This window comes from Labrus mixtus, chromosome 10 (assembly GCF_963584025.1).
Source record: "Labrus mixtus chromosome 10, fLabMix1.1, whole genome shotgun sequence".
Taxonomy (NCBI): domain Eukaryota; kingdom Metazoa; phylum Chordata; class Actinopteri; order Labriformes; family Labridae; genus Labrus; species Labrus mixtus.
This window is the reverse complement of record NC_083621.1, coordinates 18,314,264-18,341,999: the sequence shown is the minus strand read 5'-3', so window position 1 is coordinate 18,341,999 and position 27,736 is coordinate 18,314,264. Positions and strand designations below refer to the sequence as shown.

The window sequence follows — 27,736 nt, the reverse complement described above, 5'->3', positions numbered from 1 at the left end:
GCTGTTTGATTTATTGGAGGTCTAAAAAACTAACAAGTACAAAAGGTTTTGGAATCATTTCTAATGAATTGCTTCAGCCAAAAGCTACAAAATGCCATGAGCTGGCTGAGATGTAATCATCCTGATCAAAGTAATGTGTTTAAAGTTATTTCTTCAATAACTATCAGATTCAGATCACTATTGGCTGTTAAGTATCTGGCAACATTACAGAAATGATCCTTTTTAGAGAGAAAAAAAACCTCTTGTGGTGAGCGAGACACTCTTTCTAAACCACAAGTAGTCATTCAACCGTTTACTTTAAAGTCACCAGACTCCATTGATAAAAATGATACTTTCACCTCTGAGGACACAGAGGTTGCTGGTCTAGCACCAACTTTATGTGCTATTTTCTTGAGCTATTCTGTTGCAAAAATATGATGTTGAATACAAATAAACTTTAAAAACCAAATTCAAGGATGGAAAAAGCAAACTGATCACGGTTCGTTCTGCAAGGTAAAATCGCTGCTTTTATGAATGGAGTCTGGTATGTTTAAAGGTCAGGGTCACAACTTTTTCTATGTAGATATAGGATTTAAAACGGTCCTCCTCTGGACTACAAAAAGGGAAATATGTATGAACAATATGGTTAAATGTATGATGGACTGGCATGGATTATGGAGACCCCTACAGTCTACATCATATTCCTTCATGCTCATGAAATTAAAATGTACGGTTGATGTATGTACTGACCTGAAGCACAGAGTGTCCTAGCGGGCTGTTCTCCGGCAGTTCAGCCTCGTAGTGACTCCTCTCAAACTTCGGTGCGTTGTCATTCTGGTCAGTCACGGTGACCCGCAACAGTGCGCTGCTCGCCCTCGCCGGCCTCCCTCCGTCAACCACCCGGATGTTCAGGTCATACGAGTCCTTCTTCTCTCGGTCCAAGTTCCCCATGACAACCAACTGAGGCAGCTTCTCGTCTGAGTCCACGGCGACCTGCAGGCTGAAGAGCTGGTCTGCGTCCGACCCGGTGCTCAGCGAGTACTCTGCCACGCCATTGGAGCCAGAGTCCCTGTCAGAGGCCATGGGAATGGAGAAGAGGGCGCCGATGTGCGTGTTCTCAGGGATGGAAAGGGTGAGGATGGGGGAGGCAAATTGTGGCGTGTTGTCGTTGATGTCCATCACCTCGATGCGTCCCTCAATCAGCCGCGGCCCTGAACCGAGACCTTTTACCATATCTGTGATCGACACCTCAAACTCCAGGAAGCATTTGTCGCCTTCAAACAAGTTTCGGCAGTCCTTTAGCGTCTCGCGGTCGATGGAGACCTCTGTGGTGTAGATGTCACCGGTCTTTCCGTCCACTCTCAGGTGCGGCGAGCCCACCTCCAGCTTGTAGAGGTGGCCGGTGTCGGGCAGGCCTTGGTCTGCCGCCAGGCTCCCGATCAGTGTGTTGGGAGGCTGCTCCTCAGGAACCCGATACAGGATGTCAGTGGGCGCACCGACGCAAGAAACAATGAAGGTGATCGCCAGGAACAGCAGGACCTTCCACCTCAGCACCGCCATGTCTCCGCCAACTCTGGAATAAAATAAGAGAAAACAGATTAACTGATGTCACTTAAACTGTGTACAACAAACAGACAGGAGGCTGACTTAGACTCCACTGAGCTTCTTCTTCCTCAGATTTATGTCACAGCTTTCAGCAATAGATGGTTGAATTTGCCTCCTTGGGCCACTAAACACGTCTGGAACTGTTATTTGTGAGACCTGGGGGTGAAGAGGCTGCAGGCCCGGTAGCACCGCCGGCTGCAGTTAGCAGAGAGCAGCCGAGCAGCACAGAATGATGACTTCTTCCCACTGCCAGTCCAACGCTCTGACAGAAAGACAAACCTAACGCTGCAGGCGACAGGCGACCAAAAGAATACTGACGCGAGGCAGCGGAGGAACGGGGCGACTGCTTGTCTCAGCAACTTTGACTTAAGACTTTATAAACCTTTTTAAGCTGATTAGAACAGAGAGAAAGATGTATTTCAACCGGAGTTAGGAGTAAAGAGGAGACTGTTTCCTATAAAACAGCAGAATTTAATGCAGGTTAGTCTGAGTTGTCCCAAAACTGAAAAAGTACTACATTTTTAACAGAAACACAAACAACAGTTGTGTTTCATTGATTTAAACTATGTTTCATCATTAGTGCCAAATGTGCAACCAGGTATAACAAAGATCAGATTGTCCTTGTGATTTACAATTTATCACTATAGTCCTCTATGGTCAAAATCTATATCTGACTATGGACTGCAGGGAAATCTACATATTCAGACACCCGATGTCCAACCCTGATTATAAAAACACGTAGACAATACATCATTTGCAAGCATCATATTCAAGAATGAGCTTTATTTGTATTTTTAGATAAAGGTCAAAGCACAGAGTGACCCGTTCCTGTGATCATGCAGCCCTTCTATGTGTATTTCTAAGCTGTGTTGAAATCCATAGGCAGAGAGAGCTGAGTAACAGGAGGTCAGTTGTGACCCAACAGCTTCTTTTTTTTTTTTTGCCCCCAAGGCGACTTTGTGAGTAAATCAGGCCATGACTGACTCATCTGACTAATGCCTGTGTGGCTGTATTAGGTTATACACGGGGGAATTCATACGACACAGAAGGACACCACAGAGTGTTAACACCTGATCCAAACTGAAACACCAAGGTGGGGATGACGAGCAGCCTGTCGCAGAGAAACAGGAGAGTTGGTATCATTGAAAAAATTCAACTTTGTAAAACACGTAAAATAAAAAACAAAACAGCTAGAGCGTTTATTCTTTTTTGCAAAAGAAAGCTCAGGCTCAAGTGTGTTTCCGCCATCATTTTGGAGATTTGTTGCTGATGTAAGGATGTAAAACATTGGTACAAGGCATGAAGGCCGGAACCTGCATGGAGGGGCATTTTGATATATTTTAAACTTTTATTGTACTTTTAAGAGTTGTATCTCTTGGTACCAAAAACACAAAACAACTACTCTTTTATTTAGATCAAATTCTAACATTTAAAATCCTCAGAGAGATGACATGACATCAAACACAGATTCAAACGTAGGCACTGGCAAACTCTGGGAAAAAAAAAAGAGTGACTATAGCCATGCGTTTTACAAACAATCTCTGCGAGAAGAAATTCCTTGTGTTACACTCTTTAATATGCATGAAAGAAAGACAGAAATAGCTTTGCCAAGAAAGAGAGAAGAGAGAGCAAGAAATAAGTTCAAACACCTGAGGCGGGTGTAAATGTCACATCGTTGGTTTCATGGAACTTAAAGAAATAAATTGGGATGTCCAAGGATATTCAACCGCCTCGGAAAAAAACTGGCTTCTTCAGTTTCCAAATAAGAGCTTTATTCAAATGTTAAAGGTCTTCTTGTATTTCTCAACATTTACACCCTTGATTATAAAAATAAATCGGATCTTTTTTGAAAGCTTTAAGGCATCTTTGTTGTCTTCCAGTACTGTAGGCCGCTTACCAGGATCGTGAACTCAGATTTCAGCCTTTGTAGGAACTTTAGAACAACAAATTGAATGAATATAAGCTAGCTCTTTATTATCTGTCTTGGACACAATAACCGACTGCATTCAAGCACTGTGCTCATACTGTGATCAAGGCCGTTTCACTCTCAAACTCCGACTTCACCTCCTGTCTGTCTGGTTTTTATAATGTTTATATTTGAGCCAGACTCTTACACTTAGAAAGCCTTTCTTCCTCTCATCTGTCCCTGCAACCACTTCTTGTTTTCTTCTCTTTCTTCTCTACACTTTGTTTTATTTCTTATCTCTTGGCAGTAATTCATCGCAGACACACACTGTGTTTTGGTGCTGTAGGAGTTTCTCGGCTGCGGGCCGCAGAGGTTAATCTGAAGAGCCTTTTTTTTTTTCTCCTCATGTCCTTGATTTGTAGAGGAACACACACACACACACACACACACACACACACACACACACACTCACACTCTTTAACACAGACCAGCATGCAGAGCAGGAAGCAGGAAGTCTAGATGCTCTCCTCTTCCATGTGCAACACTGACTGACGCACAGATTCCACTGTGTCGTGCTGACCTGTGTATGTGTGTTTATCCGTGTGTTTGTGGGAGAAAAAGTTTGTGGTTTCCGAGTTTGTAAAGTCCCCGACAGAGAGGAGACAGCAGACCTTCAAAATCCTTTTGAGTGTCAGAAAATCAATTAAAGTCTGAACTCTACAAGACGTTTCATTTTGCTTTTTCAAAACCAGAATAAAAACCTGTAATTACAGTTATTCTAACACAAAAGAATGCACTAAGCATATCGCAGCACCTCCTCTTTAATGTCAGGCTGATGAGACACTACCTGCTTTTATGCCTATTATCCCGATTGAGCGTTTTGCATTGTCAGTTGAGTCCATCGGTGTGAAAAATCCATGTGATTGGCTGTTCAGCTCAGCAAAAAACTGCACAGGAAGAGTTAGAAAAGCAAGCAAACGACTTGTTTTTGCTTTACTCAGAGGCAAAACACAATGAGCGAACAGAACCAGAGTCACTTCTGTGTTTTTAATCAAACATACTTATGATTATTAATGGATATATTACAAATACATCTAAGCGAGATCGGTGTGAAATATGTCAACAAACACGGTTTTATCACTACAATGATGAAAATGTCTGCAGGTTTTATTTCTTCCCTTATTGAAGTTATGCTGGCAAAACAAGTTTTTCCCTGACTCATGCCAGTTTGACGCTGGTTGGAGCCCATGCTGTGTTCAGGAGATACCTAGAGGAACGCTGTGGGTCTTTGTTGCTTGTTCTCTGAACGTGTGTCGATGGTTAATAGGCACTGAACCTCTAAGAACAGAGACCCCATAAAGAATCTGTTTTCATACCTTTATTGACCGTAAATCATCCAATGCCTTTCAGATAAACTGGAATTCTAACTTTGAATGATGCCTTCATAGATGTTTTTGGTGTCCATATACTTTGGGCCATCTAGCATATGTTACTTTCAATGCCCTTCTTTACTGTGGCCATATTTTTATGAGTCATATATCAAGCTGACTTCTTAACTGCTGCAGGTTGTAAACAGCATGCATGAGTCACTTTCTAACATGCACACCATGAAGAGTGTTTTACACAGCCTCACATGTCAGTGGAGATATCGGGATACGCAAATCAAGAAGGCTTTCAAATTCAATGAATGGGTGATTATTTTTCATCATTTATGATTCATAAAATAACTGCTGGTGCTTGTTTCGCAACAAACACCATTATTTTCCGTTTTTGAGATACAATGACATACAAAAGTAGAAAACGGCAACAGCTGAACAACAGACGTTTGACATTCTGCTCCCTGCTGTGACACACAGTTAATTACCCCTGTACGCATGTGAATGTGTGTGTGTGTGTGTGTGGGGGGGGGGGGGGGGGGGGGGGGCTGTTTGCAAGTGTGAATGTGCATGCGAATACCTCTGTGTGTGTGTGTGTGTGAGTGTAAAGTATGTGTTTGTTTTCTCACATTTTTCTCCAGAGCTGCCAAATATTTCAAATGGCTCCGACCTTTGACCCCTGACCGCCGCAGCATTTCACACGTCACCATGGAAACAGAGCTAAAACAATACTGCTAACTGGCTGACGTCCAGTCTGTTAATGTAACACTGAACACAAAACGCAGTCTGCATCGAAAACAGACCATCGAAACATGACTTCTGAATGAATGATGATGTTTAGATCCCCTAATGTTGAATCATTTTAACCAACAACCGATAACGTTCACGTTGGTTAGTTATGAATTTGTGTTTCTGTGTGTTTTAACATTAACATTTGCCTTGACAGCTGAGTTTTTATAACACTGGCCTCGTGTTTTGCCTGCAGGTCAATGTAAACCAGGAAATACACCACGAGGGAAGAATAACGGCTGTCACGAGGAGATATCAACCATATGTTCTGCACATCAAATATTTGAATCCTTGTCTTATCTTGAATAGTTTAAAACCGTAACACCTTGGGGGCTTTTATTTCTTACATAGTTGTTTTCTTATCTTACAATTCCTCTGTTTTAAAGACTTTGATCATTCTTCTCCAGGAAAAAAAAAAACACTACACCAAAAGTTCAACATATTCAATAATTTTGGAGGACTGTTGCATCTCCACTAAAAGCTCGGCTGAACTTAAACAAATCTGATTAACAATATCATCTTGTCGAGTAAAATCCATTCAAAGCTCTTGCAAATTGTTCAATGCTAAAAGCCCACCACCAGCAGCTGTAACTCGACACCAACTGCCTTCATCCAGTGCTCTCAGCTCCAAAATGACAAGTGACATGTGAATTACGAGGCCCGGCAATGTTCACTCTAACATGTGGAATTAGAGAAGGTTGGGAACAAGCCAAAAGTCACAAAAAAAATGTGGGGGGAAAAAAAGAAGGCTGCTTGTTGATTCTATCTGCTTGACCTCACAGCTGACACGGTTTTAAACATATTTGTTCTCATGTAGTGTTTGCCATTATGTGTGTGTTGTCTCCTCTGGGACGGTGCTGGGTTAGCCAGAGATCGTCCGGCTCGTCCTGTTTCCCACAGTCTTAAACTTTCTCACCAACGGGCTGTTATATATGTGTGTGTGTGTGTGTGTGTGTGTGTGTGTGTGTGTGTGTGTGTGTGTGTGCGTGTGTGTGTATGGCAAAACAAGCCAACGAGCTGCTGGGTCCAGTCTGTGTGTGTGCTACAGTACAAAGACACAGTTGGGCTGTATAAGGACAGTAACATTTCCATGTGTAAGGAGCTGGGCCGTTACTGTGTGATGGTTTGACTCCTGGAACGGGGCGAGAGACAAAGACTGACAATAGAGGGAGAGAGAGACAGGGCGTGTGCAGACAACAGCACTCGTCTGTACATTACAAAGCAGCTGAATGGCCCTGTTACCACCCACCGTGTGTCTGTTTGAGTGTGCCACCATTGAGATTCAAAGTGGGTTTCCATGTTAATGTCCCACCTGCACCATGGTTTAACAACTGTACATTACATTACACCAGAAAGACGAGCGATAGAGCTGCAGCTGCAAGGACATTACAGCCGTATAAATGCCACATCAAGGCGTTTGGCCTTCTGGAAGGCATTGTAAATTACTTAAAGACAAACTTAAGGTTAAACGAAAAATTATAGATATGAAGAAAACCGTTAATCTATGTTGACAGTTGAGTCTCTGAGCCTTTGTTTATCTTTAGCAATGTCCCCATATAGGGCTGTGAACATTACCAACCAAGTGTCAAATGGTTCACAACTCTATGCAAGGGTTTTAACAGGAGCCAAATGATTGCGGAAGTATCCTACAACCTACAAAAGAACATTACAGCTGTTCCATGCTGTTTTTTTTGGTGACATTTAGTGGGATTGGGCTGAAAGCTGAGCTATTGAGTCTAGATAATCATGATTATTTGACACCCTAAGATTGAATTAAGTTATAATTAAAATCCTTAATTTTTTTTGAACCATGTAGTAACTAGATAAATGTTAATGGGACTTGAAACACTAACAACAATGAATACTGATGAAGGAGTTTGTTGTTGTGGTGCTGAACTAAGAAAACCATAACTTAACAAGTGTAAGCTTTTAATAAACTGCAATATGCAATTTAACTGACAAAACCAGCCGGGAACAAGTACGTCTTGTGTCGAGAGTTCCATAACTTTTCTTTGATGTAGACGTTATTAATTATACCCATGCAACATTTGGGGTCTGTAAAACTTCAAGCAAAGCTAATGTCAACACAAGAACAGCAGTAACAAGTTTAAATCTAATACTAGCTGTGTTCAAAATCACCGTATTAAATACTCTCAACACGTAATTCTGCTCAGGACACTTCCACACTTTCGTGCGACCAAAAGGGTGTGTTGTAATACCCTGCACAAGGGGTCGGACTATGTGGAAAAAACAATCCTGGCACGAGTATTGTGACAATTAAATTAAAATACCATTCACAGCCAAATCATTTTGAGTGCAGCATCTGTTCTTGGGTTACATTGCAAATGAAATGTTGCCACATGTTGTATTTGTGTATTGTGTTAGTTTGCATCTCGCAGCCCTCTACAGTCAGAGTTGATACCAAACCAAAGAGCAAACTCAAAACTCAAACAAAGTTTTTCATTAAATATTTCATTTTGACATTTTCTGACCAGAAATAAGTACTGGAGTAACTGACCTGCAGACTTGACAACGTATCCAGTCTAGCTTTCAATATCCTATGAAATGATCTGTGTTGAACTCGGTGCTCCCTGGTAAACTGTTGGTCTGCACTGCGTGCTGCATGAGGGCTTCAGTACCCTTATCTCCATAACAAACAGCCCACCACTTATCTAACATTAGACACACCCCCTAACTTTCCCTTTTCCAATGAAATACATGACAATACGTGATGTAGAGATACCACTTCAATGGAACTTAGAAACATCCGAATTGTGTCTGAAGCACACTTTGTTAAAAGCAGAAAAAGTTGGCATCAAATGGATTTCAGCTTGTTAACTTTTTCTTGAGACATTAGCACCGGATTTCCATCAAATTTTTTGCCAACTTTAGACGTTCTTTTGAAGGAAGAAAACTTTGCCGTTTCATTATGTGACTTAAAAACAAAATTTTTCAGTGTTCATTCTGCTGTTTATAGATTTTCATTGTCATATCAAAGTGTTATTGATCTGCAGAAACTGTGCGCCAATAAACTAGAGCATCTGATCACGCTGCAGGCACTCATTAATAATTATTTCTACACTTCAAATACACCAAACTTCATTCCAGCTTCCTATTGGACTTCAAAAGGACCCAAATATGTCCAAAAAAGTTGGCATAATGTGTCTCGTTAATTCATTCTTTTAACACTTTTCCCATATCAATTTTGCCAACTGTTTTCATTCAGTGCTGATTTTATTTGGGCCCCGACATTTAAAATGTAGTAAACTGAAGCATGAACTCATGAAGCCACATCAATTTCATATGATCACTCCAGTCAGCTGATGTTTATTTCCACTAATTAGTGGCTCTCTCATTTCTTATTGGGATGTATTTTGTACGAAACTTGTTTGTGTGACAGAAACCAAAATGTTGTCTGGGATACATGAGACGATGAATAATCCCTGGCTTCAGTTGAAATAGCAGTGATGTGTTCTGTAATTAAACTGCAATATTATCAGACCAATTAAAAACCATCGCTGTGGCAGCGAGCCAAACTGGAAACCAGTTTTCAAAGTTTCTGTCTGGCCTCAGAGGGGTGTATCTTCATCTCTGTGTGTGTGTGTGTGTGTGTGTGTGTGTGTGTGTGTGTACTACAGGTGTGTCTCCTATATAAACTGCAGTAACCTGAATGTCCAGCACTTCCTGTTCACACATACCTGAGCTGACCTGAATTAAATATGCACACACACTCTCACACAGACACAGCAAATCAAAAGACGCTTTGATGTTTTCAGATCTCAGGAAGCTCATAGTCGAGGTGAGCTCGCTGGACAGTCCAGTACGTGTTTGTGTGTGTGTGTGTGTGTGTGTGTGTGTGTGTGCGTGTGTGTGGTCCCACCACCCTGTAGCACAAAGGGGATTACTCTAATGACTCCATTCACCACTATTGTTTGATCCAGATTAGCACATGCACAAACACACGCACACACACATCCCCCCTATTCATATGCAGCAGCCAACTGTTGCCTGAGCCGTTCTGCCTCCTGACACCACCTGTGAGAGTATGAGACTGTGTACTTGTACTTCTATCTATATGAGGACCCATTGCTTTAACATGCAACATGAGGACCATTTTTTGTCCAGGCCGCACGCATTCATATTTATGCTTGAGGGGTAACAATCTGGTTTCACTGCAGCTGTAAAGAGAAAGATGCCGGATAAGTCAAGTCTCCAACATTTTAATACCACAATCTATTTTCCATTTTAATCAATGTGATGCTGCTCAGGTTAGCTGCTTTTTAGCAGGTGTCTTTGTGCTGCTGTCTTGTGCCGCTCACATCGCCAGCCAGTTCTCCCACTCAGCAGCTGTGTGCTTCTGTTTGAAATGCTAGAATAAATTAGATGCGCTGGTGCTGTTTTTATTTGCCACACACTTAAGACAAACTTGACAGCAGACAGAGGTTTGCACGAGGTGGGATGCTGCAAAACTGAACCACTTCCAGACAGCTAAAGAGGCTATTTTGGGAGAGAAGGCTTTCTTTTATTAGTGCAGGGGCATGCCTCCATGTTGACATGTTAGCAATATCTATAAACTACTGAAGCTCAGGGAAGCAGTGGGGTTTCCGTGCTGTTAACTAGTCTTAAGGTAGGCACACACCAGGCCGACTGTAATTTGTCTGGACGTGTCGGGGCTGTCAAAGAGAGTCGGTGTGGTGTGAACAGCAGCGTTGGTACTGCTAGGGGCTTGTCCAAGGCTTTTAGCCCAAATTGTCATGAAGATTCCGCCGTGTCCAGTCGGGGTGGCCTTGGCAGACGAGAAGAGAATCGAAAAACATGACGCAGCAGTCAGTTTTTGTTGCAGCTTGTTCTCTGTTGTCAGTTTGGTGTGTAAAAGCCTTTCGGTTAATATGGACTGATAAGTGCATAGTACCACCAAGGGTCCTCACAAAGCTGCAAGTATACAAGTACAACTGTTAAAGACACGTTGTGGTATTGTCAAATGCACCCTAAAGCTGCATGTCTAATGAGCACACCAGAAGATGCAGAGAAAACCTCAAAGATTTCATGTTTTTTTTTGTTCATGCAAAAAGTGGAAAGACATCAGTTGTAAAAGAAAGCAGACTCCATCCTGTCTGACAGCGTGTACCTCCTTCCTGAACCTGGAGCTACAAATACCCACAAGCCAAATCCAACAGATATAAATACTCCTCCATACCCTTCGCTGTTTCACTGCTACACTCCAATAGGGTATTGGGTATTTTAAACTGTTTTAATATTACGGTTTTAACTTCTGAACACTTAATTAACCCTCACAATAAAAATGTAGTTACTGGTTGAATTGAGTCAACCTACATTTCTTAATATAATCCCTTATTAGCTGCACACATATTATGCGATTATACCACTGGTGATAACTTGGTATTGTGTCTGACATCTACCAATTTATGTTTTTTTTTTTTGTTTGTTTACAGTCATATCAGCTTCAATGAACATGTATTGACAGCGGCGCCAATACATCCAAAGTTTCCAAAGAATTACCAGTGATAAGAGTTTGTTTTATATACATAACTCCCAAAACAAAACATATTCAAACATAAAAAAAAACTACTACTACAGACAAAAAAAAAATACTGGTAGATGGTAGGTTGTTGTTGTTTAACATGTTGCCTATTTAAAAACATGTTGATGTTTGGTCGCTTGTCCTCACAAAAAAGCGAATTATCAAAGGTGAATAGTAATGAAGTGTCTTCCAGTGACGCGAATGTGCGAATCAGAAACACACCATTACATCACAGAGTAAACAGTAATAATCATTTCAACTTATCACTCAACATACATGAGGTATAATAAACACCTGTAACACACCTCAAGTTCTGCACAGGCTGCAGGACGTTGTGTCATAGTTTTTGAATGCATCCACACCTTGAACAAATAGTCTGTGTGTGACGGAGAAGGCTATCAGGTGACTGAAGACTGAAAAGAACGCGACTCTGCTGTGAGGCAGAGAACACATCATGCGACAGGACTGCCATTTTGCTGTCAGACAGGAAACTGTGGCTGACTCACTGGTTTTTAATGGTTTCATGACTGGTTTCGGTGCACTGTCTGCTTCCTGTTGTTGTGCTGAAAGACGTGCTCAGAGGCACTGCGGCAGGACTGACTGGTTAAGAGATCAAACATAGAACCATCTCCTGACAGGATGTGCTGTCTAACCTCTGATCCACACACACACACACACACACGCACACACTGATCCTCTGCAGCAGCAGAAGGGGCTTATGGGAGTGGATGGCAGATGAACAGCAGGCTGGGATGTAGTAAAGATCAGGCATCATCACAACACAGTTTTAAATCCTGAACAACATATTTATTCTACACGTCACACTACAACAGGAGCAGACAAAATGAAAACAAAATGCGTCCGCAACACCAATGCTTACGCCTTATTCTCCGCTAATACTGCTAAACATGTGCTCTGATGATGACAAATAAGTGTGCGCCCAAAACAAATACCACAAACCGGAGCTTAACCCAACTGGATTTTTAAGGATGGTGTATTTGAAAGTTTGAGAATCTAATTTGTTTTGGACGTATTCATTCAAAGTATTTTTTGATGAGGATGACTTCTTGAAGAGTCGTCAACACTGACACCAACAGTAAACCTAACTGGAAATTAATACGTATTTTCAATGCAGTATGTATGGATTATTCCAACACCTCATAAGCTTATTCCGGATGATAGAAGAAATATGCACAAATATGTACATCATGTTGTGGAATGTTATTGTATCAGCCATTGCCTGACTGAATCCGCTGACCAAAAATGTAACCTTATCAACTTAGGTAACATTTGAAACATGCTGTATATGAAGTCAATGGCATATGGTCTACTGACAACAACTGCTGAGTCAGGAGAACACAAGGGTGTAATGACAGGGGGTGATGTTGGGGTTTTTAATAATTACTCTCTTTACAACACACTTTTTTTTTCTTTTTTTTTTTTTAAATTGCATACATTTCAAGAGATTAGTCGTAAAAAGTGCTGCATAAAGCTAAATCTGGAAACAAAATGTAACGACTTCACAGGACCGCGTTTGGCGTGAGTAAACCTGCATTCCGATCGTTCAATCAACATTTTATGGTTAAATGAGCAGGCTGCAATAACTAAAAGATCTCATCGAGTTTTATATGAGCTCAATGAAATCTTATCCCAACTGTCCTTTTATGTGAGCAGACTGAGCTGTAATCAAAACAAACACCTTATCAAAACAAACTTGGCATTTATGTTACGCAATCTCGCACACAAACACCGATATCAATATTTATCTGTAATGAGCTGAAGTTAGTCGTCAAATATTTTGCAGCTTGATATCATAAGGTCATGGCCATGATGCTCATACTACAGGGATACGTTCAATTACCTTCACTGTCAGTTTACAGTAAAAAGTGGACCAAAAGTTAATTCTCAACTAAATACTGTTAATAAATAAATAATAATAAATTCAAATTCAAATTCAAATAAAGAAAGCTCAGCCACTGTGTACAGCACAGCCTCAGCTTTGGTCTTTGATTAGTCCATTATTAGTTATATTGAGGCTAGGAGTTTCTTTTTCTGCTGCTTGTACATCATGTACTGTAAAAAGACATCAGTGAAACATCGTTGTGAACTAGCACCAGTCAACCGCCAAATCCTTTTTGAAATTGCCAGTGTTTACGACAATGGGCAATGTGCTGAAATTATACGGCTCTGTGTCACTTTAGAGTAACGCAGCACAGATTAGCATCTACATTACAGCAGGTGTAGATGTGTTTAAACTGATGTCTCACTGTCTTAAGTCCAAGACGATTAAAAGAAGCAGGCTTTGGAGCGGCTGTAAATACCGCATGTCGTGACAGCGTCATAATCCTCGTCGAGTATAGCTCAGCTAAAGCCGCGGTCTTTCCATGAAAAATATATTATGTTTCAAACAAGTTCTAAACAATAAAAGTTCCAGGTTTAAATATCAATGACAGACTTTTATTGTGAATCAGCTAATGCTGTATTTTCAGCCATAGCAGATTTACACACAGAAGTGAACACAGTAACTTATAACAATATATTTCTAAATGAAACTCACTTTCTAGCAGAAACATTTATTATTGGGATGACTCTCCTCTTATACACTCATGCACTTTTAAAACTAAAAAATGATTATGTTGCTTCTCAGTCGAGGTTCAGTTGCTTTTTTTTTCTTTCTGTTTATGAGCGAGACAAAGAGCATGTCAGTATTTTCTTTAACAGTTGAAACATCTCCCTACATAAAATAGCACTTGGATACTATTAGCCTTGATGATCATATTGTATGTAATTACATTATGCTGCCATTTAAAAGAAATTGTGCAGTAAAAAAAAAAAAACAGAAAGAGTGACTGGTAGATTTTTGAATCTACCAATCACTGGGCAGGAAGGCGAAAGAGTTAATGTTTAACCCCGTTGCGAAATGACACCTGGTGCTCAGAGTGTGAGCACCCAGCGAGATTCAAATCTTCTAACAGCCTGTAGGCCTCATTTTAATCGACTGGGAGAAGAAAAAAAAATCAATACAGCAATATAATGGCTGCTCAATAAAAGTGCTCTTAGTCTAGTTTACGGCAGGAGACGTACATCTGTCATCTGTCAGACTTTGGAGTGTCTCTACCTACAACAGACGACAGATTGACATGAAGCTGTGCGGTGTTTGTGGTTCCCTCTGGAAGCTTTCTAATGGTTAATATGACCTCTGTTAACCCCCAGTTTCTTTTTTTTTTTAATCAAAACTAGCAAAATGACGACAGTCGCCTGAGGTAATGATTTCAGATAATTGCTGTCACTGAAGCTTCCTTTGATCGGATTGTTCAGATACAAGCCTTTTACACATGGTCCACAATGAATTTCATACCGCTTTGTGCTCTAGTTTGCATTGAAGTTTGTAAACCACAACATAGAGGACAATAACGTTTGCCAAATCTCTTTTTAAAAATAAAACATTTTCTGCTTAAACCTGTTTGAATCATTTGAAAGCAAAGATATGGGACATTTTACGGCTTGCTCTTCAAGATATTTCTACATTCTTGTCCTGTGATCTGTAGGAATATCTTTTCATGTTTGGCCATGAGAAAACGCTGTGTAAACATGTGTTTAGTTCACCTGTTTGCAAAGGATTTGTATGGAGTTTCTGGGTTTTAGATGTGGTAAATCGTCCACAAAGGCCTGAGCAGCGTGCCTTTTTATTGCCAAGGATGTGACTAACCGCTCATTTGTCATACAGACTAAACCAACAGAAGAAACGAAGGTCTACAAATTCTTTCAAACACGATCAAAGTCGACTAACCTGCTTTTTTTAAACAACGCAATAATTGTTCCCTATGGTGAGCTCATGTCAAGGATCGGTTCCTAATTTCTGTCCGCTCCCTTGTTGTCACACCTGACACCTAAAAATCCTGCCGTGAAAACTCTTTAATCGGAAGCGTGGATGCATCTTTTTTTCTGCAACGCGGGGGTGTGAATGTGTGTGGGGTTTTCCATTTCACACAGCAAACCCATTTCCACTCTCCCAGCTCCCCATTTTAATGATAGGCATTAACAACGCGGCTCGCTCAGATCTCCAATTTTTTACGCGAGAATGTGCAGAACGGACTCCGTTCGACCTCCCTCATATCCTCCTTTCCCTTCATGTGTCTTTTTTTTCTCTTTTCTTTTCTTCATTTCATCCGCTGACTAATCCTCCACCTCCTCACCCACCCTCCTCACCCTCCCACAGAGCTGTGGATGACCGGGCTGTTGTCGTTTTATCCGGGGGGGGAAAAAATTGGCAGATGCGCCTCCTAAATTAGAAGAGGCAGAGAGGGATCCCAGAGCTTGCGTATCAAACCTCAGACCTCGCCCCCAGACCAGCGGCGGCAGAATCTCGGGTGACACCAGGGCTCGCCGTCCAAGCTGGCCGCAAACCTCAGAGAGAGCAACTCCAACTAATCTCATCCAATTATACTGCGAAACGAACCGCAGTTTATACTTAAATAGTGCCAGAAATTAGATATAATACTCAGGGGAGAGAACCCTGTTTGACAAAAAACCACAGAAGAAGAGTTTTTTTGAGCTTGTAGAACATTTTGTTATGACTTTAAAATGATGTTAAAGCAGCATTTAAAGCTGCGAGCAACAACCCTACATATTTATCAAATAGTTTTGGAAGCGAGGAAACCAAACCGCCTCCTTAAAATGCAGATTTGCCTTTCTACCACAAAACACCACCAACGCAGAAGGTGGATGGCGCTCCTTTTAGTCCAGGAGCTACACCGACCCTGTTCAGCTGTTCCCGCTGAGCGTCTCCGCTCAGGCTGAATGTAAATGTGGCGTTTCGGTGTCTCCACGTCACTTGGGGTTTTCACAAGAGGTGACAGGTGGAATTAGGGAACGGGGGCCAAAGGTTAAGTGAAGGAGCGGGAACTACTCGGTTACCCATGAGTGCTTGGGAAACATCACTAAAACGTTCATGAAGAAGGGGAAGCGGCTCGAAGCGGCGGTGGTGGTGGCAGCAGCAGCGACGACGTTTACTACTACAGCTCACTCTCTGTCAGGGAACGGAAGATGCAGTTCGCATGTAAATACCCGACTCCTCCACCCTCCCTCCCTCCCTCCCTCCCTCTCTCTCTCTCTCTCCCTATCATGTAGAGCAGCTTGAACGCCCATCCTCTCTCACTCTACCACAGCAGAGAGAGGAAGGAGGAGGATTGGAGAAGCCGGAGACTGGAGGGACCGGACTGACTGGATTCTTCAGTGGTGACACCATTGGTAGATACTCATCATCACCTGCAGCTCCAAGTCCACATTTACAGTTTACCCCGAAACTCCACCACCTTTAGCTGGATTCTTGTTAACAGAAAAAAAAAAAACCAGTATGCTCCCTGCAGGGTGTGGGGCAGAAAAGGGTGTTTAATTTGGTGCTACAGGTGCCTCGGAGGCCTCAGGTGCAGTGTGAAGGTTTACAGGGTAACAGATATGGAGAGATATGTATGCTCCCTCGCCTGTGTGACTGGTTTATGAGCAGCCGGGGGATGAATGGACTGCTGTATTGTTGCTTTAAGCAGCCCCAGGAGTCCCTGAAGGCAGATTAGCTCTAATATTACAGTGGGAAGACAAACCTCTGATTGTAATGACGAGCTTCTTCTTTTTTTTTTACTGCCATTTTATATTCGATTCTGTAGACCGAGAGTCCCTGCAGAACTCTTTGATGGAGGAATAATGAAACCCCGCTGTGATGGTGCACTGTGGGGAACTGTGCGCACACACTCCATACTGTACTTTCTTCCTGAAATGCATTATACTGTAGTGATTTTTCAGTTTCAGAGAGGATAGGAAAGCCGGAGTGACCCACAGGATGCTGCATTTTTATTACTGACAGACATGGAGGTAATGTTGAGGACGGTGGGGGTCGATACGGATCAATACAACTGTAGTGTAATACAGGTAAAATACCCATCAGAGGAGATCAGTCTCTGAATATGAGTATTCAATCGCTTTAAATGGGTTTATTTTGCCAACAAGTGTTTTAAAGACATATGTTCGATCTGCGAATTAATCTACATCGAGAATTATTTAAGGCACAAGTGCTTCTCCAGACGAAAATGAGAATAAAGTGATAGCCTACTCTTCTTATTGGCGTGCGTAAAGAGTCTCCTCCTATGGCTGCACACTTTCAGGAGGATATGAATGAAAATATGTCACAGTGAGACTGTTATGTAAAAGATCTAGGAATGGATTCATGGTCTGAGAAGATAAGTTCCTACCTGGACCGGGTGTGAGCTGCGCGGTTCCCCAGCTCAGAGCGCTCCAGCCCGGCTACAGGCTCCGCTCCTCCTCGGTGCCCAGGCGGAGCCGCACCAAACCTCCGGGAAAAAAAAAAACAACCCCGAAATTAACAATCCAGGGGGGGGGGGGGGGGAGACCTCAGATTAAATACAAAAAAATCCAGTCGGACAGACAGGGGTTATTATTCCTCCAAATCCTCTCTCAATGTCTGTCCAGTTTTTACTGTCGTGACCAGCGCTGCGCGTCAACCCGGAGGTCCTTTCCTCTCTCCGGGGGGAACGGTTACTGGAGCCCAGCTAGGGGGGACGACCCGTCCGGACTGGGGTCACTCACTTCAACTCCGTGAAGGGGTTAGGTGAGAGCAGAAAGAGCGTCCTCCGTTGATTGGCACGTTTGTGGTGTTTTTTTTTTTTTTAGGGGTGGAGATGGTAGTGGTGATGTAAAGGGGTAGGGATGAAAAACGCTTAAAAAAAAAAATTCAACCCAAGCAATAAACACTGTGTCCGGTAGGTCCGGGAGTTATCAATAGCGGTCGTCCCGGTTAGTTTCCACCCCGACGCGCAGTCACCGTTGTGCCGCCTCAAACTCTGTCCGCCTCCCCGGTCCAGCACGGAGCAGGTCGCGCGGCTGCACTGTGTGTGATGAGAAAGTGGAGTGATTCCAAACGACTGCGCTCGCGCTTCCTTCTCTCTCTCGCTCTCGCTCTCTCTCTCTCTCTCTCGGTCTCTACCAAGCTGTCTCCCCCTTCCTCCCCTCTCCCTCCACTATACACTCTCCCCATGCACTACACCGGGGGGGGGGGGGGGGGGGGGGGGGGGGGGGGGGGGGGGGAGGGAGGCGGAGCGAGCATCCACCCTCAACAACAAACTCTTCATGGGTTTCCCAACATTTTAACATTTTCTGTATTTTATTTATTTATTTTTTTAACAAAGAAAATTCGACTTCTTATAACGGACTTTTAAAACATCCAGATTTGGTCCCTTTTCCTTTGAAACCGCTGCAAAGTTTGCTGCGATTCACAGGTGTAGTCTCCGTCACGTAGACAATTCAATAAACTGAGTGTAAGTGCGTTTAAAGGGTTGACAAACACTTTGATATGAACCGCCAAATTTCAACTGTATGGTTCGTTTTCCTCCCTTTCCTGCCATGTACCATTAACTAATGTTTCGATGCCTTTAGCCTACCTCTTTCTTTCTTTTTTTTTCTGTCTATCTCTCCCCTTCCTTCATGTTTCTACCTCTCTCACAGCTCCGTCCTGACACAGAGAGGCGGGAAGCAGCCGTCTCTCGCGCTCCGAGCGCCACCTACAGGCGAGAAGCGGCAGAGTCAGAGAGCTGGAGCTCAGTAAGAGATAGAGAGAGAGGAGGCTTTCCCCGCTACTGAGGAGCAGAAGACAGCAGGCGAAACAGAACAAAATGGAGTCTATACTGTAAAATAAACTGATAAATGTACTCGACATAATGGCTGCAGAACAACAGTGCATATATGAGCACAAGGCAGCATGTGGTGGAGGGTGGCTGTTATCCAAAGCAGCTTACTGCACTGTGATATTACACAAAACACATATGGATTATGTTTTTGCATATGGCTGCCTCAGTTTCAGAGCATCCGCTTAGCGAACTAATCCAAATGCATCAATCAAAAAGTATTAAAAAAGCAGTCTTTAAAGTTAATTTATCCGTATTTGGGGACAGCCATTACTGTAACACTGCAAAATCCCTCTCTGTTCATGAGTACGTTTTTTAAAAAGAGTTTTCTAGAAAACATTAGGCCTAAATGAAGCCCTTGTATCACACACATACAAGGATACCACTTGGAACAATTTTTGACCTGAAATACACGAATTGAAGGAAAAAGCAGATTGATAAAAAAAAAAAATGGCATATAGGGTTGAGGTCTAAAGCTGTCAAAATTAGTATTCATCTACACAGTCTGGTTGAGAAGTAATAGGTTAACAAAAGTCACAATTTCCTTTACTGTATAGGCCACTCAAGTAAGTGTAGTTATCTCCACAACTGTGTAAGGCCTATGTTTTTATGGAGAAGTGTCTGTGATTGCTTGATGGACTTTCCAATTAATACCCAACAAAGTCTAAAACTACTTAAACACGTAGGCTACATCTAGCAAACAGGTTAGCTTGGGCTCATGATAGGCTAATTCCTTTATCTTTCTTTAAGTAACCTACAAAATGATTTAAACATTTACTACAAAAATGCATAAATTATGTAATAAAATAAGATTACCTGTTTGTTAAGTGAAGCAAAGCTACGGGTTAGCCGCCTCTGGACTAAAATTAGGCCACATTTGGACTGGTGGTAAGCACTCGGCGGAAACCACTCACGTTAAAAAATCGAAACAAATTCAGAAACGCTGCAAATTGTTACGCAAAGGTATAGAAAACAAATACAACTGAAACCCATTGCAAATGAAACAAACATACTGCAAAGGGCTACATAAACAATACAAGTCAAAAACACACAGAAGCGTTAAACGCTGCAAATCCAGTCTTACTGGGCACCCTGCAGACGAGGAGCTCTTCAGTTGGAGAGATTTGATTTGCAGTAGCATATATCTATTTGCAGTCATTTTCTAAATATGTGTTTTGGACTTGTAGCCTATCATTTGTGTAGCCAATTTGCAGTGCATTTTATGTCAATGCAGTTGTTTCATTAGAAACAATTTTTTAGTTTGTTTAGAACGTTTGCATTTGCTTTTCAACGTTTCTGAATTTTCAGTCATTTCAGCCTTTGCCGAACGTTTGCACCTGTCAGCCACCGTCAAGATGATCTAATACAATACAAATTGTATGTAGGCTTGGCAAGCAGAGCGATGACTATTTCCTACATCACTTATCCTGCATTTTAGAAACATTAATGTTGGGTGGTGGATTTGTTTTAATTTTCCTCGACATTTCTCCGCAATATCTGCTGCTGCTCCTTTTACTGCCATGCTAATCAAGGTCTCTGCAAATAACAGTTTGTACTTCTTGCTAATTACAGAGAGAGCAAGATCACAGGAATGGGAGGGTTGATGAGCATAGCTGCGGCACATGCGCCTGGATTCACACACCCTTTTATTCACCACCACATTCCTCATCAAAAGCGTGACAGCAGCAGATGCAGTGGCTCAGTCAGCTGCTAAGGATAGAAATGGATGAATAGAATGAGATCATGAGATTCTGAATAATGGTCAACTGTGATTTTGTTTCCACTAGTGTGCCCCTTAAGGGTGATTCAAATACAGGCCTTTGTTCAGTGTAAAATAACGAATGAGATACTGAATTCAATGAATTCTTTGGGTTGTTTCCTCATGAATATACATAACCTGCAAATGTGATTATATTTAAAGTAAGTTATCACACATACCTGTCACAGTTGTTTTTCTACATTAACCCCCCCCCCCCCCCCCCCACCTTTCTAGCACCCACGGTGAGTTTAAATAAAGCAGCCAACAGTGTTGTCAATACCGTTTAGTCCCTGTCTGTTTTCTCGATTTGTTTTTCCCCACGTCTTCCTGAAGACATGCCTCGGCAGGTTCGTCTCCAGAGGAGTTCAGCCTCTGTGGTCGACTCTGTTTCCCAGCATCCCTCTCAGTAATTAACCCTGCGGACTGTGTGGACCCTGACTGATCAGCTGTAATATCCTTATCAATATTCTCTGGCGGTCCTCTGCAGCAGCTCAGCTCTGCTGCGCTCACATTCATAATCGTGGTTGTGAAGTTAGATCGCGGAGTTAAAAGTTGTCTTTGCGCTAAAGCGACTGCAGAGGTTATTCTGTTCATTATTTTGTTGTTTTTAGAATCAGAGTTACATGCTTGGACACAGTTTTTCAAATGTTTTTGTCATTTATGTATGTTTATTTTAATAGATCAAGTGTTTATGACACTCTTCATTTTTATTCCAACCAGTTTTCCCTGGTTGTTTTTCCCTTGATAAGCAGAAAGTATTACTTAAAACAATGTAATGTGTTGTACCCATGTCTTGTTTGCTAAGATAAAGGACCTTAGATTTTGGTTTAAATAGTCATTAGGCTATTGATAGCTGGTTTCATACTGGACATTACCTCAAGACTTCTGGGAAAAGTTATCTAGTTGTTGACTTGATCTCATCCCAACATGCAAACTCTGTACTTCAGCATCAAGTTGCCAACATATACTCCAGTTGTAATGCATTAATTTGAAAGTTGTGTGGATCATCAAGCACAAAAAGGAAAGTTCATATCCATATGTGGATCTATTGATGATTAAATGACCATCTCACAAACAGGGCGAGTAGACCAACCCTGCATAATGTTGTTGTAATTCCACCTTAACCAATATAAATCTGAAATCATCATGCAGGTTTGCTTGTCATTAAGTATTTTAATCAGTAGAATCAAGACCTTAACTCACGTAAACATCTTATATTGTTGATCACCAAGGTAAGTTTTAGGAGTCCCATCAAACAAGTCTTTGGTGCTTGTAAACACATTTATTTTCTTGACATGATGTAAATCTAAACCGGCCTGTTAAAAACAACGTCACGATATAGTTTCAACTAAAAACTGCATTTTCAAATTCAGAAAGTTTGGGATGGACATGGCATTTCTCTCATGTTTTGGCAGTGTCTACTTCCTCTACTTTTAGCGTTATAAGTACCTAAAAGGATGGCATGAATTGTCTTAAAATATAAAAATATACCCCCCCCGTCTTTATTTTATTTGTTGGTTCCTTGTTGCTGTCATTTGAAATTTGCAGCAACGAAAGCTGTCATACCTGCTGACAGTTGGACTAAAAGCAAAATCTGAACAGGAAACACACACACACACACACACACATTCTGACAGTTTATGAAATTAAACCAATTACTGCAACATACAAATAAAAGAATCATTATAATCCCCCACAGATAATCATCAAACAAAAATACGCTTATAAAAATTGGTTCTGCTTCATTGATTTAAAAAAGAGACTATACAAGAGGAAGTTGACTCTGAGTCCCAGAGAGGATTTCTCTTAAGAAAAAAAACATTCAATCAGAGTTTGAACAAAGTTAAACTGTATTAATCATCCAAGTGGTCCAAAGTGAAGGTGTCAAGGGGGCAGGGACAAATGGAAAGAAGCTGATAACAATATTAATTATTGAACTGAATTATTGAATTATTAATGTGTGGGGAATGAATGAGGTAATTCAATGGCACAATATATGGAAGTAAGGCAAAAAAATAAGGGCTGCAGATGAGGAATTTGACTCACAAATGACTCATTTGAAGGGAAGGTTATTAAAAATTTCCCTCCAGACACCTGCAGACTCAAAGGACCCGCCTGTGAAACTTTTTCATTTTCCTCCAAATGGCCAAAAATAAGTGGACACCCAAAATGTAATACACTACAGCTAAAAGCTGTATGTGATTGTGACTCCATGTTCTGTAAACATGTACAGTGTATTGTCAATTTATGAACTCATGTTATATAAATCCTTGAAATAAAAATGTGCCCATCTTTTTTGGTTACTGTATAAGCCCCCTTTAGCCTCAACAGTTAGCTGCTCTAGCTAACGTCAATAAACATCAAACACTAACCCTAACAAAGAGTCCAACACAAGGGGCAAAAAGTTTCATTCAGTGAAGCCAGTCTTGTCAAATTGGAGCTGACGCCTGGGGAAAAATATGTTCAACATTGGCAGGGCGTGAGATTCAAGAGATTCAAGACATTCAAGAGGGGCTTTTAGTTTCATAAATCTACTGGGGAGCGTTCCTATGTTCCCACAGGCCAATGGTCCCACAGCCCTATGTTCCCACATTTCTAAGATTTTTTTCCAAAATGAGGCCCTATGTTCCCACATTGCCTTTTTCATAAATTTGTATCAGTTAGTTATCAGTTCTACCCTGTGGAAACATAGGGCCTAATTTTGAGAAAATTCTTAGAAATGTGGGAACATAGGGCTGACCCCATCTACTGTTAGCTTGATTGTTAACACAATCAAATCTCAGTATAATGTCACTTTCTTTATAGTCCATGTGCTGATTAAGTCAAAAACTTTGAGACGTTGCTATTTGCAAATTACTTTATAAGCTAACGTTCCAAAGCAACCAGGGCCAGATAATGCGTTGCAGCTAATTGTCTAACCTAAGTTTGTCCCTAAAGTTATCCCTAACAACATATGATCCAAGTGACTACATCAGTTGGCTAGCTTGCCAAATGGTTTTACCTGGCCTACATGATCCATGACTAACTTAGTGTTATGACAACTATGGTGACTTATAGTTTGCTCACTACAGTATTGTCATACAGGAAAGAGACAAAGAAGCAGAGTTAACACAAACTGGAAGAACACAATTTGTCTTATACAACAGTTTGGAGAGCCCAAATGATTAAACTGCTTTAAAAGCAAGCAAACTCTGTTTTGCCTCTTTTTTATGCTGGATACCTTGCCCTTTGATACTTACAATTAAACCAAAAAGAAAACAAAAATCTTTGGTTTCCCAAAGCGAATGTGGTGATTTTAAGGGTTCACCAGCAAAAATAATGGTAGAAAAATTAATTAATCGACACAAATTTTTAGAGAAAAGTGTCCTAAACCAGTGAACAAGACCAAAGGTACAATACATGTGTGAAAATCGTGTCCACATACTGGTGCCCATGTGGTTGCTTGCTTGCTGTGATTTGTTTTCCAATAGATTTTGAGAGTGTTATTCTTGAGTGAACAAGACATTTCTTCCTGGAGAGTGTATTATGTATAAAGGTTAACCGTTTCCCCATTCTTCTGGTCTTTATGCAAAGCTAAGCTAAACACATTATGGAAAAACGATACGAGATTGGTATCGATGTTTCCTTCTTAAACCAGAATTACCTTACATGTTGGATTCCTCGCAGGTGAGCTTCTCCCCTGACCTGGAGTCCAGCATCAAGAACCTAGAGGTCTGAGGTCATCCAGGAGGAGAGCAGGCCGCTCAGCGCAGCATTTTCCTTCAGCATAAGGCTGCTTTACATTCAGCGTGCTCTTCTCTCCCCGCTTTGATGAATAGACTGTAATCTGTAATCTACGGCAGCTACCTGCTGCTAACGAGCCAAATTAATTAGACACCGACAGTAAACATCTATTGATAAGATCAGATTAAACTTTATTGATCCCTGAGGGGAAATCGGCGCGTTGTAGCAACAAACAGTAACAGGAAACCACAGAATAACCAGGCAGGGGGAAAAAAAAAATCACATAGCATGAAGAGTGGGAACAAAAATAACCTATATGAAATGAATACAAATTGGGCGTTTTAATGTAGTGTGACAGAAAAAGAACAATGAAATGAAAAAAATGAGAAAAAAAACAAAGCTGTGACAATTAGGGACATCTTTGCAGTATGAGAGAGTGACAAATTGCCTGCACAAACACACTCACGCGCAGTTTACAAATTAGATTAACCTCCAGAGGTTATGAGTGTGTGTGTATACGAGTGTGTGTATGAGTGTGGGTGTGAGAAATGTAGAGCATAAATAATGAATCTCTGCTGGAAGTTGATAATATTGAAAGCTCATGGGGTACCTGCGGTGGGATTTGAGGTATCATCTGTTCTGTTGTGTTTGCCTTAATAACACTGAGGGTCTAATGAAGGCAATATCACTTTGTCTGATGGTCAGTTGGTCCGTCACTTTTATTCAAACTGAAATATTTGAACAACTATTGGATGGATTTTCAAGAAATTTGGTACACACATCTAGGTTTCCAAGACAATAAAGCCACGAGACCTTTGTGATCCTCAGACTTTTCCTCCATTATGGTTTTTGCTATTTTGGCAAGCCTTAACAAAAACAATGCACATTGTGTCATCTCACATCGCCTTTGTCTTGGCTAAAAAGTTGCACTTGAACACATTGCAAAGACTACAGCCGACAGCCAACCGCCTTCTAATCGAGAATAATGTCTTGTAAAAAGATGAAAATGGCACTAGTGTTGACATCCCTTGGTCTTTTTGTGGGAAAAGAAAAGAAGAGGCGGGGGCCACAAATAAGGAGAAACTGCATTAAATGGGCAGAGTGATTTTCAGACTGCGTTTCCACATAAATGCCGTAACTAGGCTCATCCGTCATCAAAGATGTACATCTTTGTCCATTCATATCCGGGATGGCGTAAAATTCTTGTCCCAGTCTGTGAATTCACATTTATTTTCGGTGTTGCGGGAGCTCCACATAAACGCACAAAGTATAGGAAGGGGAAAGGGCGGAAGACAGGTCGGAACCAGGTGGGGGGTTGGTTAGCCAGCCGGTGTGCAGGCACAACAACACAGGCAGAGACACAGAACCAAGGAGATCCACTCACGCTGATAGATCTCCACTTAGAAAAGCCAAACAGACTTTTAGACGAGCAGACTGTTTATAAAAAATTGCTTGTTCAAATGTGTTTAAATTTGTGTTTTTAAGGACCCTAATAAATACGCTGTGTTTTTCTATGATACATGCCTCTGTTATGTTTCATTTTCTATGATACATGCCTCTGTTATGTTTCATTCAGATCTCATCTGAACAGATTGCTGTAATTCAAAGCCAAATTATTTAAAAAAACAATGTTGGGTTTTGGGCTCTGGCCCATAAATACATGAAATGAGCCGGGGCGGGGCTCGGTTCAGTTCAGATTTACTTTTAACCTGATCTATGCTTAGTATAGTCCAGTGGTTCTCAACTGGTCTACCCTCAGGACCCACCACCAACTCCATCACTAGAAATCGTGACCAAACTTTCTGATATTTCTCAACCAATCAAATTTATTTGATGAAACGTTTTGCAGGTTGGACCTCAGGCGGTACAAAACATCTGAGAGAACAAAGAGACTTAACAAAAGAAACATATTTAAAAATTGCCTCATAGACTTTTTGTCACGACTTCTATGCGAGGCACACATTTGTGAGCCACTTTTGGGTCCTGACCCACCAGTTGGGAACCACTGCTCTTGTCTGAATAGGACTATTATATCTCCATGTTTTCAAGCAGACCTCAATGTTTATCAAAATTTCTCAATGGTATAATATGCTCCCTCTCAAATAAATGCATCAAACAACATTTGTAGTGTGTAAACTGTTGAAAAGGCTCCTAATGAGTCACATTGTAATAAAGCTGTAAACTATGAGAAGCAGCAATCAGCGTCCTTCTTTCCCATGTTGTTTGGACTGAATGTGATGTAACGGGCAGCAGTGGGGTGTTGATTGAATCTAATACAGTGGATTATGTTGCTGTATACCAAGACTATTTTTTCATGGAATCTGGGAAAAGAAGCTCTTACAATGGTGCAACAATACATTTTTAAAATAGTATGGTTAAATACAACCAGTCCCATTTGATGTACCGGGATGTATTTTGCACATGCCAGAAAGGATGATCAGAGACAAGAAACACACAAAAAAATGACAAATGGTGGGACATAAATGTAATGACACGGTTTGCTACCACTGGTCAATGGACAATTTGGAAGTATTTTGCCCACCTGCAAAACAAAAGAGCATTTTCGTGACACTGGCATCAAAAGGGTATAAAGGCCTTTTGGTTTTTTGGATTTGTATGTCATGGAGTGTTGACAGAGGATCATTTTGGTCTAATGGTGGCAGCAGAGAAAAATATTGGTCAGCTACTAATTTCCTTTAGGTTCATCCTCTTGGGACAATGAATCTCTAATCAATCTGGAAAGCTCATTCACAGATGGACTTGAGAAGTTTATGTAAGAGGCTTATATTTACAGCTTCTCAAATAGGCCTTGAATGCACCCTGAAACCAGCCGGACCTTCAGAAACAGGAAGTGAGGACTCCTCTTGTGCGTCCCGTTGAACCTTGTCCACTTCACTCTTATAGAGCATTTATGGGTGTCTCAGGGGTCGCTGGGTCCATCAGCGACGGAGAGGAACGCCTTGCCTTCAGTCTGCCGCATGAAGCGTCCCCCCCCCAGCATAGCCCACCATTATGGTTCCTCGGTGACATTTAGATAAAGGTGAGAGGGAAGAGGTTCAGTAAACCCGCCGCCCACCTTTCACCTCCCGTCCAGGAAGTCAAATTGCTGCCAGTGAGCCTGACATTTCCTTTGCAGAACACTTCATTCTGCTAATTAACCCGTTAGCCGGATGACCTGCAGCACAAAAGGAGGAAAAAGAAAGGATGAGATGAAGGGAGGAGAGCTGATGGAAGGTACTCTTGTGAAGGTTGTGAGTTTTGTATTGTCTGTTTTTGATCTTTTAAAACACTTTATTTAACTAATTTGTTAAAATCGGACACCTGTACTGATCCAGGGCCATGTTTTACTATATTAATGTCCAT

General features: G+C 41.5%; 1 protein-coding gene across 2 annotated transcripts in view; it reads right to left on the bottom strand.

Annotated features, from left to right (window-relative positions):
* The window catches only part of pcdh1b (protocadherin 1b), a 202,059-nt gene extending 183,860 nt beyond the window's left edge, over positions 1-18,199 (bottom strand). Inside the window, exons 1-2 of one of the 2 annotated variants that reach the window (XM_061048586.1) lie at positions 17,443-18,199; positions 730-1,552 (exon numbers count right to left, since the gene is read on the bottom strand). In XM_061048586.1, coding sequence (XP_060904569.1) covers positions 730-1,539 — 810 coding nt within the window. In that variant the 5' untranslated portion in view covers positions 1,540-1,552; positions 17,443-18,199. The remainder of the gene's footprint in view (positions 1-729; positions 1,553-17,442) is intronic. The other variant, XM_061048587.1, reaches the window with a different exon arrangement.
* Between the last annotated feature and the right edge of the window lie 9,537 nt (positions 18,200-27,736).